The sequence below is a fragment of the Schistocerca nitens genome, chromosome 7 (assembly GCF_023898315.1).
Source record: "Schistocerca nitens isolate TAMUIC-IGC-003100 chromosome 7, iqSchNite1.1, whole genome shotgun sequence".
In the NCBI taxonomy this organism is placed as follows: domain Eukaryota; kingdom Metazoa; phylum Arthropoda; class Insecta; order Orthoptera; family Acrididae; genus Schistocerca; species Schistocerca nitens.
The window spans coordinates 514211512-514224431 of record NC_064620.1 but is presented as its reverse complement, the minus strand read 5'-3'; the positions used below and the strand labels follow the sequence as shown (position 1 = coordinate 514224431).

The 12920-nt window shown below is 45.8% G+C and overlaps 1 protein-coding gene across 1 annotated transcript in view; it reads right to left on the bottom strand.

Moving 5' to 3' along the window:
- LOC126195714 (uncharacterized) overlaps positions 1-12920 on the bottom strand; it is a 586112-nt gene that overhangs the window by 276791 nt on the left and 296401 nt on the right. Inside the window, exon 3 of the mRNA XM_049934342.1 lies at positions 12666-12761. Coding sequence (XP_049790299.1) covers positions 12666-12761 — 96 coding nt within the window. The remainder of the gene's footprint in view (positions 1-12665; positions 12762-12920) is intronic.

Below are 12920 nucleotides of genomic sequence, written 5' to 3'. Positions count from 1 at the left end.
ATCACCCGACTTAATTCGACTACATTCCATTATCCTCCTTTCAAGACACTGTCCATTCCGTTCAACTGCTCTTCCAAGTCCTTTGCTGTCTCTGATAGAATTACAATGTCATCGGCGAACCTCAAAGTTTTTATTTCTTCTCCATGGATTTTAATACAATTTTTCTTTTGTTTCCTTTACTGCTTGCTCAGTATACAGATTGAATAACATCGGGGAGAGGCTACAATCCTGTCTCACTCCCTTCCCAACTACTGCTTCCCTTTCATGCCCCTCGACTCTTATAACTGCCATCTGGTTTCTGTACAAATTGTAAATAGCCTTTCGCTCCCTGTATTTTACCCCTGCCACCTTTAGAATTTGAAGGAGAGTATTCCAGCCAACATTGTCAGAAGCTTTCTCTAAGTCTACAAATGCTAGAAACGTAGGTTTGCCTTTCCTTAACCATTCTTCTAAAGTAAGTCGTAAGGTCAGTATTGCCTCACGTGTTCCAATATTTCTACGGAATCCAAACTGATCTTCCCCGAGGTCCACTTCTACCAGTTTTTCCATTCGTCTGTAGAGAATTGGCGTTAGTATTTTGCAGCTGTGACTTATTAAACTGATAGTTCGGTAATTTGCACATCTGTCAACACCTCCTTTCTTTGGGATTGGAATTATTATATTCCTCTTGAAGTCATAGCAGAACTGAATGTCGCGCTCGCAAACCGTCAATGCCAAATCAACACGAAGGTAGCTCCACAAGCTGGTAATTGTTGGGCCACCTGGAATTCCAAAACAACTCATCTGTAATTCAAATTCCTGTGACAGGAAAACGTGGTTTCGAAGCCATAATTCCTTGACTACTGAGAAATGGAATACAGCCATTTGGTCGAACAACTCTTCTTACACACTGTTTACAACTTCGGGCCGAGTTTACTTCCCAAGAGTGAAACATGACGGGGATTCCGTGATGATTTTGGCAGCGATATGGCGGTATTCCATTCTCCCCATGGTTACTCTGCGTGGTCGCACTACAGTCAAGGATTATGCGGCGATTTTGGCTGATCCGGTCCGTCCCATGGTACAGTGTTTGTTCCCGAGAGGTGATGCTGTGTTCTGAGACGACAGGTCCGCTGTTCACACACCTTGCATCATTCAGGGCTGGCTCTGTGAGCACGAGGACGAATTGTCACATCTCCCCTGGCCACCATAGTCGCCATACCTCACTATTATTCAGTCTTTGTGGTCTACTTTGGAGAGAATGGTGCCTGATAGATATCCATCATCATCGTTACCGGAACTTGCCACTATTTTTCAGGAAGAATGGTATAAGGTTCCCTTGAAAACCATGTAGGACCTGTATTTATCCATTCCGTGCGGACTGGAAGCTGTTTGGAATGCAAATGGTTTCCTACACCGTATTAAGCATGGTAATGTGCTTTTGCTGTTTCCATATTTTTGTCCCTATATTTTTGTAAATATACGAGGATCACTCCAAAAGAAATACACACTATTTTTTTTTAATCCATCTTTTATTCTACATGTTTGAAAGTTTTACGGTGTGTAGATGGATCCTTTAGGAACAATATTTTCTTTTCTCCACACAATTTCCATCCCTCTCAACTGCCTTATACCATCTTGGAACCAGCGCCTGTATACCCGCACGGTAAAATTCTGGACCAACCTGTTGGAGCCACTGTTTGGCAGTGTGCACAAGGGAGTCATCATCCTAAAACCTTGTTCCAGGAAGAGAGTCTTTCAGTTTCCCAAAGAGATGATAGTCACATGGAACCAGGTCAGGACTGTAAGGCGGGTGTTTCAGTGTTGACCATCCGAGTTTTGTGATCGCTTCCATGGTTTTTTGACTGAAGTGTGGCCATGAATTGTCGTGCAGCAGCAAAACATCCTGCTTTTGCCAATGTGGTCGAACACGACTCTGTCACGCTTGAAGTTTCTTCAGTGTCGTCACATATGTATCAGAATTTATGGTGGTTCCACTTGTCATGATGTCCACAAGCAAGAGTCCTTCGGAATCGAAAAACACCGTAGCAATAACTTTTCTAGCAGAAGGTGTGGTTTTGAATTTTTTTTTCTTGGGTGAATTTGAATGATGCCACTCCATTGATTGCCTCTTCGTCTCGGGTGAAAAATGATGGAGCCGTGTCACAATTATTCCACGAAATTCATCTCCACCATTGTCATACTGTTCGAAAAGTTCGCTGCACACCATTTTTCTTATTTCTTTGTGAGCCACTGTCAACATCTTGGGAATCCACCTGGCACAAACCTTTTTTAACGCCAACACTTTCAGTATTCTGCAAGCACTTCCTTCCCCTATCCCAACGTAGCGTGACAATTCTTTCACTGTGATGCGTCTATCAGCAGTCGCCAATTCGTTAACTCTCTGCACATTTTCTGGAGTGTGTACAGTATGAGGACTGCCACTGCGAGGACAATCCTCAATATTACCGTGCCCGCTTTCATCACGAAACCTGCTTGCCCACCGACTAACTCTACTGCGATCGACAGCAGCATCTCCATACACCTTTTTCAACTTCTTGTGGAAGTTTCCCACTATCCTGTTTTCACAGCACAGGAATTCTATGACAGCACCTTGCTTCTGACGAACGTCAAGTGTAGCAGCCATTTTGAAGACATGCTGTGACGGCGCCACTCACGGGAACAGGTTGAACTAAGTTTGAAAACAAGCGGGAAGGATGTATCTACACACTGTAAAACTTTCACACATGGAGCATGAAAACTGTATTTTTACAAAAATAGTGTGAATTTATTTTGGAGTGACCCTCGTATTTAGTTCAGGAGATATGCGAAGGAAAGTAGCTGTTACTTAAAATTTCGCGCAGCGAAACTTCACCATCAGGCAGGACGTTTTAATTTATCACTTCTTCCCTATAAACTCTGTCCTTAACACACTTTGCAGACAGTTTTGACGTATATCACTAAATTAGCTGCAAAATTATATAACTGTACCTCTCATAATTCATGAGCTATGACGTCATAAATATTGGGATGCGTCAAAAACTAATTTGCCCTTAAAATGGAGCGCAAATTAGCGAGACTGTATTTATCCAGTGTTTAGTAATGAGACCACCTAGTGACTTCTAACAAATTTTAAGCACAATGTCAATCCTTTCGTGAACTTTCTCTCGCTTACGTATTTAAAGACAAATATTAATTACATTGAAAGGGTACAGTACCGCCCGACATTGAAAATAGGTACAACATACTTCATTATTTTTGTCAGAACAACACATTTTTTTTGTAAAATAACTCAATTTCAATTAATACAGCGAAGCCGGATACCAGTGTGGGAAAGAATGACAATTTATTCATTTAATTGATCACATGTGCACTCCCACAAAATAAATCCCTACATCCAGTTTGGCGAGATCTGTGAAATGAATGAATGTATGGTCGTCTGCTAACCGCAGATAGTGAATGTGAATATATGATCATCTTTGAGTCGATCCTTTGGCAACCTTTGGTGGAACCAAATAGATGAAATTTACCAGAGCTTTGAGCGCCTGAAATGTGGCTCACCAATAGGGTAGCAAGGTGCCTCCCCACTTCAGCAAAGGTGTGAGAGAACCTAAAGAACGGCCATGTTTCAGCACTCTGCCGCTGGATCTTGTGCTGTTAAGACCTGTTTTAGCTGTGCTCAGTAATGACGAAAGAGTGGAGACATGGTATGCATGTGGAATATTTAAGAGTAGTTTGAAATAATAATTTCTCTATCTCAGGAACTTTTGTGGGGAGAATTAAATGTCAGGCAGGTAATATTAAGGGGATTGTAGTAATCTTCGGAAGTGACCAACGGTCACAATGAAACCACGTGTAGCTATAAGTTGAAATACTTCCGTGTGCTTAAGTTAAGCTGAATTACTAGCGTGTGTACCATAAGCTGAAATATTTAAGAAATGGCGTGTGCAGGACTTGAAATTAGAGACGAGTACTTCCACGTGGTGAGTACTGTGTGAGTCTCAATCTGTGTATGAGACAAAGGATAAAGAGAAGTACTCGTCCATGGTATCAGTTGAGGACTCGCGTGTGTGCTGAATACGTTCTTAATATTACTTTGCGTAATAGGATTCCGTGTGACGCTAGATTCAAACTCTGAGAGAGAAGCAAGGTGAGTCGGCCGTCTATCCAGCAACGCCACTTGGCTTGGATTGCACATGAAGACGTGCATATATCTCCAGAGTTCACAGTAGGAAAGTACAATTACAAAGTGGGGCAGTGTCGTGTGAAACTGGGATAAATATTAAATTAAGTGGGAAAGCTGAAAGTGATAATGTTGTAACCATTCTCTGTGTAGTATTTCTTATTGCAGTGTGATGTGTGTCATGTAATTTGGGTATGTGTGGTTTGCATGGGAGAGTAGCAAGGTAGTTTCAAAAGATTTGTGGGTTATGCTTGTTCCTTCTGTATCGCTCGATCTGGAGGAAAGTTTCGTGATGATGATTGTGAGAGTCGAAGCGTGAGATATAATAAAAGATCCACCATCCCATCCAGAAAATGCACTGTAGAGTTAAATAATTACGAGACCATAATATAGAGATTCACCATTGTAAAGCCATGCCCTCTGGGCGGAATTTCTCATGTGTTATTGTTGTAGGTTATAGAATTTGTGTGTTTAGGTTAGAGAATTTATCGTAATAAATAAGATAGTGAAAAGAAATAGATTGTTGGACTTTTCCTTCGAATTGTATGTTGTCATGATGTCCCGAATTTATAATGTGTGCGCCATTCATATTCAGTGCGGTGGCCACGTGTTGACAAAAGCCGTTAAATAAAAGACAAAAAGAAAATGTGGTATTGCCAGTGCGTAGTGTACAGTCAGATTTCTGTAAATTATTGATAGTCAGATGCGTGTTTCCGTTGCGTATTAATCTTACAGGAGGATAATTGGTAACTAAATTGTGAGTACGAGAGTTCATGTTACTCGATAAATTAAGAATGAATCCACTCGCTTGGCAGACCACTCATCTTGCAGGCCTGACTGCTTGATGCCACAGTATGACCAAGGCATGTGGGTGCCTCTCAACATTACGTGATTTTTAAAGTAATCTGACATTTGTCTAGCATTTTTTCATATGGTTGGTCGACCATTTAATGAATCGGAGATTTACTGGCTGCAAATTAGATTGGAACTGCTGTTTTTGCGGCTGTTTGACTGCATCGCTGTTGCCCATACAGTGACAAGTGGACCGCGTCTACTCATGATCTCCGATTTCATCCAAATGTATGGTATAACCCTATACAGCATGGATTGTACAAGACCTTAACACGATTCCAGAAGTATATGGCACCAGAGGTCTACGCACAGGTCAAGAAACTCCCACAAATTACGGCACGGTGGTGTACGGGCAAGCAGCTGGCGCTCGTGAAGTGTTCCATTAGGTACATATCAGGAACATTTGCTGGCCAAGACATCAATGTGAGTTCACTATATTGTCCCTGAAACCACAGTAACACGATTCTGACCTTACAACACGGACAGTTATCCTGTTGGAAGATGTCATCGCCGTTGGGGGACCGAGCGAGGTGGCGCAGTGGTTAGCACACTGGACTCGCATTCGGGAGGACGACGGTTCAATCCCGTCTCCGGCCATCCTGATTTAGGTTTTCCGTGATTTCCCTAAATCGTTTCAGGTAAATGCCGGGATGGTTCCTTTGAAAGGGCACGGCCGATTTCCTTCCCAATCCTTCCCTAACCCGAGCTTGCGCTCCGTCTCTAATGACCTCGTTGTCGACGGGACGTTAAACACTAACCACCACCACCACCACCGTTGGGGGAGATCTATAGGAATCAGCATGGGTTTCGAAAAAGACGATCGTGTGAAACTCAGCTCGCGCTATTCGTCCACGAGACTCAGAGGGCCATAGTCACAGGTTCCCAGGTAGATGCTGTGTTTCTTGACTCCCGCAAGGCGTTTGATACAGTTCCCCACAGTCGATAATGAACAAAGTAAGAGCATATGGACTATCAGACCAATTGTGTGATTGGATTGAAGAGTTCCTACATAAAAGAACGCAGCATGTCATTCTCAATGGAAAGAAGTCTTAGGAAGTAAGAGTGATTGCAGGTGTGCCGCAGGGGAGTGTCGTAAGACCGTTGCTATTCACAATATGTATAAACGACCTTGTGGATAACATCGGAAGTTGACTGAGGCTTTTTGCGGATGATGCTGCAGTATATCGAGAGGTTGTAACAATGGAAAATTGTACTGAAATGCAGGAGGATCTGTAACGAATTGACGCATGGTGCAGGGAACGGAAATTGAATCTCAATGTAGACAAGTGTAATGTGCTGCAAATACATAGAAAGATAGATCCTTTATCATTTAGCTACAATATAGCAGGTCAGCAACTGGAAGCAGTTAATTCTATAAATTATCTGGGAGTAGGCATTAGGAGTGATCTAAAATGGAATGAGCATATAAAATTAATAGTAGGTAGAGCAGATGCCAGACTGAGATTCATTGGAAGAACCCTAAGGAAATGCAATCCGAAAACAAAGGAAGTAGGTTACGGAACACTTGTTCGCCCACTGCTTGAATACTGCTCACCGGTGTGGGATCCGTTCCAGGTAGGGTTGATAGAAGAGATAGAGAAGATCCAACTGAGAGCAGCGCGCTTCGTTACAGGATCATTTAGTAATCGCGAAAGCTTTACGGAGATGATAGATAAACTCCAGTGAAAGACTCTGCAAGAAAGGCGCTCAGTAGCTCGGTACGGGCTTTTGTTGAAGTTTCGAGAACATACCATCACCGAGGAGTCAAGCAGTATATTGCTCCCTCCTACGTATATCTCGCGAAGAGACTATGAGGATAAAATTAGAAAGACTAGAGCCCACACAGAGGCATACCGACAATATTTCTTTCCACGAACAATACGAGACTGGAATAGAAGGGAGAACTCAAAGTACGCTCCGCCACACACCGTCAGGTGGCTGTCGGAGTATGGATGTAGATGTAGACTTCCAGCATGAAGCGACGCAGGTGGTACGCAATAATGTTCACATAGTACAATGCTGTCATGATGCCTTCGATTACCACCACAGATCCCGTGGAGGCCATACTCACTGTACCTAATAATTCTGCCGTCACATGCCTGCACCTGTGGTGCCGTGCGTGGTTCGTGCAGACATTCTCTAGATGATGACGTGCAGCGACCCAACCATCGATGTGCGATTCATTCGACAGGCGACGCGTTTCTACTGATACACGGTGAAGACTCAGTGATGGTTCAAATGGCTCTGAGCACTATGGGACTTAACTTCTTTGGTCATCAGTACCCTAGAACTCAGAACTACTTAAACCTAACTAACCTAAGGACATCACACACATCCATGCCCGAGACAGGATTCGAACCTGCGACCGTAGCGGTCCCGCAGTTCCAAACTGTAGCGCCTAGAACCGCACGGCTACTTCGAAGACTCAGTGCTGCTGAGTCCGCTGTAATCATAAGTTACGATGTTGCTGGATCAACACAGGAACACGCAGGGGTCGTGTGACGTGGAGCTCCATGGTCAACAATGTACGGTGTGCTCCGAAACACTTGTGACTGCACCAGCGTTTTATTGTGTCGCCACATACGCCACAGGTCGTTGCCTAATGTAACGCCCCGAGGACAGAAAACCCCAATTAACAAACTTTGTGGTAACTTAAAGTATGGAAGTGAGCCATCTTGGCAGTGACGGCAACTATTGACGATAAAATCTACACTGGTAATATTTTGTGTAACACCTATATCAATCAAATACTGAGAATAGTATACAAAAAGGGGAGATAAAAGGAAACGACTATCACAGATTCTTTATCAAACATCTACAGAATAAATTCAAAATCATATGAATGAAGGTTAAATCCGAGATAGTAATGCAGTCAAAGACAATAATTACCATGGAAGAGAGTTGTGGCCGCATCGAAAAGGAAATTCAATCCGACTACAATGCAACTATCAACCGCACACAGGCAGGGTGACGACTCAAGCGAGCGACCAAATGGTGTAAATTGCCCTGAAGATGACCCCATCGCGGGTTGAAACCGGTTGGCGGCTAAATAAATAATGCGATTGTGACTGTCATTTTGAATAATTGGCTCTACGTTTTGTGATGAGCCGGGGTCGTCCAATACCATAGGGCCAACCCGTTATTTCACCGTCCTTCAACCACTTTTCATAGGTGTTCACGACAGTAGTAGGCCAACAGGCGATCAGCTTCGCCGTTTCAAAGCTTCTCGTGTCCAGCCGCATCGCCACAAGAATGTGTCCTTTGTCAGAATCGCTTATATCAGTGAATTTCTGCATTTTCGGCCTGTATCTTCGCTATAATGACTATCTACCGCTTACATTCTTTCGTTACTGCGTCACGTGCCCACAATACCACCAGGAGGCAGTCAACTTTACGATGGGCCGTACGAGGTGCATTCAAGTTCTAAGGCCTCCGATTTTTTTCTAATTAACTACTCACCTGAAATCGATGAAACTGGCGTTACTTCTCGACGTAATCGCCCTGCAGACGTACACATTTTTCACAACGCTGACGCCATGATTCCATGGCAGCGGCGAAGGCTTCTTTAGGAGTCTGTTTTGACCACTGGAAAATCGTTGAGGCAATAGCAGCACGGCTGGTGAATGTGCGGCCACGGAGATTGTCTTTCATTGTTGGAAAAAGCCATAAGTCACTAGGAGCCAGGTCAGGTGAGTAGGGAGCATGAGGAATCACTTCGAAGATGTTATCACGAAGAAACTGTTGCGTAACGTTAGCTCGATGTGCGGGTGCGTTGTCTTGGTGAAACAGCGCACGCGCAGCCCATCCCGCACGTTTTTGTTGTGGTGCACCTGTTACCGTAGTGCCCTTTGGAATGCAATGGGTAAGGATTACGCCCTCGCTGTCCCAGAACATGGACACCATCATTTTTTCAGCACTGGCGGTTACCCGAAATTTTTTTGGTGGCGGTGAATCTGTGTGCTTCCATTGAGCTGACTGGCGCTTTGTTTCTGGATTGAAAACTGGCATCCACGTCTCATCCATTGTCACAACCGACGAAAAGAAACTCCCATTCGTGCTGTCGTTGCGCATCAACATTGCTTGGCAACATGCCACACGGGCAGCCGTGTGGTTGTCCGTCAGCATTCGTGGCACCCACCTGGATGACACTTTTCGCATTTTCAGGTCGTCATGCAGGATTGTGTACACAGAACCCACAGAAACGCCAACTCTGGAGGCGATCTGTTCAACAGTCATTCGGCGATCCCCCATACAATTCTCTCCACTTTCTCGATCATGTCGTCAGACTGGCTTGTGCGAGCCCGAGGTTGTTTTGGTTTGTTGTCACACGATGTTCTGCCTTCATTAAACTGTCGCACCGACGAACGCACTTTCGACACATCCATAACTCCATCACCACATGTCTCCTTCAACTGTCGATGAATTTCAATTGGTTTCACACCACGCAAATTCAGAAAACGAATGATTGCACGCTGTTCAAGTAAGGAAAACGTCGCCATTTTAAGTATTTAAAACAGTTCTCATTCTCGCCGCTGGCGGTAAAATTCCATCTGCCGTACGGTGCTGCCATCTCTGGGACGTATTGACAATGAACGCAGCCTCATTTTAAAACAATGCGCACGTTTCAATCTCTTTCCAGTCCCTAGAAAAAAAATCGGAGGCCTTAGAACTTGAATGGACCTCGTAATAATAATAATAATATTGAGCGTATGGCATTGGTGGCCGGGAGACCCCTCGCGGGGCGGTTCGGCCGCCGCTCCGCAAGTTCTTTAACGCCACTATGGCGACTTGCGACTGAATAAGGATGAAATGATGATGAAAGACACACAACAGCCAGTCATCTCGAGGCAGAGAAAATCCCTAACACCGCCGGGAATCGAACCCGGGACCCAGTGGGCGGGAAGCGAGAAGGCTACCGCAAGACCACGAGCCGCGGACACGGTGGGCAGTGGACATAATGTTTTGGCTCATCCGTGTAACTCAGCGTACTTTCGAGACAGCTGAAAGGCTGCTCCCCCAAACGCACTAGTGCAACTTGTCATATCCAATTTTATCGTCAGCTACAGAATCCAATCAAATAGTTTCAAAATTGCTCTTATCTCGTCGAGCGAAGAAAAGAAATAACATTCCGAGAAGACTGTATAAAAATATATTCCACTGTAAAACATCAGCTATCCTCGCCAATAATTGGCGAAATTATGCGGTTTGTGAATGTAAAACCAGTTGGTTTTTCTATAGAAACTTTGAAACACCCATGTAACTGTAAAAATAAGGCTTCATAACGTGTGTAGTATGCCGAAAAATTAGTGCTCCCCCTCTCTTTACGATGAATATTATCGCAGCATGTGTAAATCATCAACTGTAAAAATAACAAAAAAATGGTTCAAATGGCTCTGAGCACTATGGGACTTAACATCTGTGGTCATCAGTCCCCTAGAACTTAGAACTAGTTAAACCTAACTAACCTAAGGACATCACACACTTCCATGCCCGAGGCAGGATTCGAACCTGCGACCGTATCGGTCACGCGGTTCCAGACTGAAGCGCCTAGAACCGAACGGCCAAACCGGCCGTCTAAAAATAACAAAAGTATCTAATTTTGTATATGAAGTTCTCCTGTACGCCTTGCAATCCTTTTCTGGAAATTTATTTCCAATCCCATATTATCTTTGCCTTTCCTTTTCATACCATTTATGAAAATATTAATAAACACAATATACTGAGCGTTACTTGATATTTTTTGCCGTGTAAGTAACGCAAAAATTGAAAAAAGGAAAAAGTTTTCCGCTGAAGAACTCGACCTCACGACCCTTGGATTATCGTTTTGCGCTCTTACCGCTTGGCCATCTGGAGCTCTCGCTTCTATCACATTGATTCCTGGCCAAGCCCTGAATGCACCATAAACCTGAACGAAATCTACACTCCTGGAAATTGAAATAAGAACACCGTGAATTCATTGTCCCAGGAAGGGGAAACTTTATTGACACATTCCTGGGGTCAGATACATCACATGATCACACTGACAGAACCACAGCCACATAGACACAGGCAACAGAGCATGCACAATGTCGGCACTAGTACAGTGTATATCCACCTTTCGCAGCAATGCAGGCTGCTATTCTCCCATGGAGACGATCGTAGAGATGCTGGATGTAGTCCTGTGGAACAGCTTGCCATGCCATTTCCACCTGGCGCCTCAGTTGGACCAGCGTTCGTGCTGGACGTGCAGACCGCGTGAGACGACGCTTCATCCAGTCCCAAACATGCTCAATGGGGGACAGATCCGGAGATCTTGCTGGCCAGGGTAGTTGACTTACACCTTCTAGAGCACATTGGGTGGCACGGGATACATGCGGACGTGCATTGTCCTGTTGGAACAGCAAGTTCCCTTGCCGGTCTAGGAATGGTAGAACGATGGGTTCGATGACGGTTTGGATGTACCGTGCACTATTCAGTGTCCCCTCGACGATCACCAGTGGTGTACGGCCAGTGTAGGAGATCGCTCCCCACACCATGATGCCGGGTGTTGGCCCTGTGTGCCTCGGTCGTATGCAGTCCTGATTGTGGCGCTCACCTGCACGGCGCCAAACACGCATACGACCATCATTGGCACCAAGGCAGAAGCGACTCTCATCGCTGAAGACGACACGTCTCCATGCGTCCCTCCATTCACGCCTGTCGCGACACCACTGGAGGCGGGCTGCACGATGTTGGGGCGTGAGCGGAAGACGGCCTAACGGTGTGCGGGACCGTAGCCCAGCTTCATGGAGACGGTTGCGAATGGTCCTCGCCGATACCCCAGGAGCAACAGTGTCCCTAATTTGCTGGGAAGTGGCGGTGCGGTCCCCTACGGCACTGCGTAGGATCCTACGGTCTCGGCGTGCATCCGTGCGTCGCTGCGGTCCGGTCCCAGGTCGACGGGCACGTGCACCTTCCGCCGACCACTGGAGACAACATCGATGTACTGTGGAGACCTCACGCCCCACGTGTTGAGCAATTCGGCGGTACGTCCACCCGGCCTCCCGCATGCCCACTATACGCCCTCGCTCAAAGTCCGTCAACTGCACATACGGTTCACGTCCACGCTGTCGCGGCATGCTACCAGTGTTAAAGACTGCGATGGAGCTCCGTATGCCACGGCAAACTGGCTGACACTGACGGCGGCGGTGCACAAATGCTGCGCAGCTAGCGCCATTCGACGGCCAACACCGCGGTTCCTGGTGTGTCCGCTGTGCCGTGCGTGTGATCATTGCTTGTACAGCCCTCTCGCAGTGTCCGGAGCAAGTATGGTGGGTCTGACACACCGGTGTCAATGTGTTCTTTTTTCCATTTCCAAGAGTGTATGATGATGACCAGGTGCCGTCTTCTTGTGAGCTTCTGTACGCTGGCGCGCCGCACCTCTCATTCGTCGACACACCTGCCACTGTCCGACGCTCCCCCTCTACCAGGTCCGTGCTGGCCCAGGGCAACAGCCAAGCCCTGGTGCTGCGTAGTGCGCTAGCGTGATGTGAGCTACCCTCATCTAGACCCCCCCCCCGCTCCCCCCCCCCCCCCCTCGGTGATAAAACTTTACAACAAGCGTTCCTGTGTTCAGCTGACGGGCCATGCTATTTAGACTAACAAACGCCTCGGCTGCGCCACATTTACTCACCTCTTCTGCAGTCCGAGGGCAGAGCTGAGGGCGCCACAGCTGCGAATCAGTTCCGTCTCCTCCTCGAACCATAGTATCTCCGGTATGTCAGCAGGCCTGAAAAAGAAAACAGAAAACTGTCACTAGGGTTCCGATTTTATTTTTATCAACATTCAGGCCTTCAAAACCATGCACCAAAATACATGACAAATGAGTAAAAAATCGGCACCTGTATGTTTATAGTCAATATAGGGCTAATAATTATTTCCCCACAAT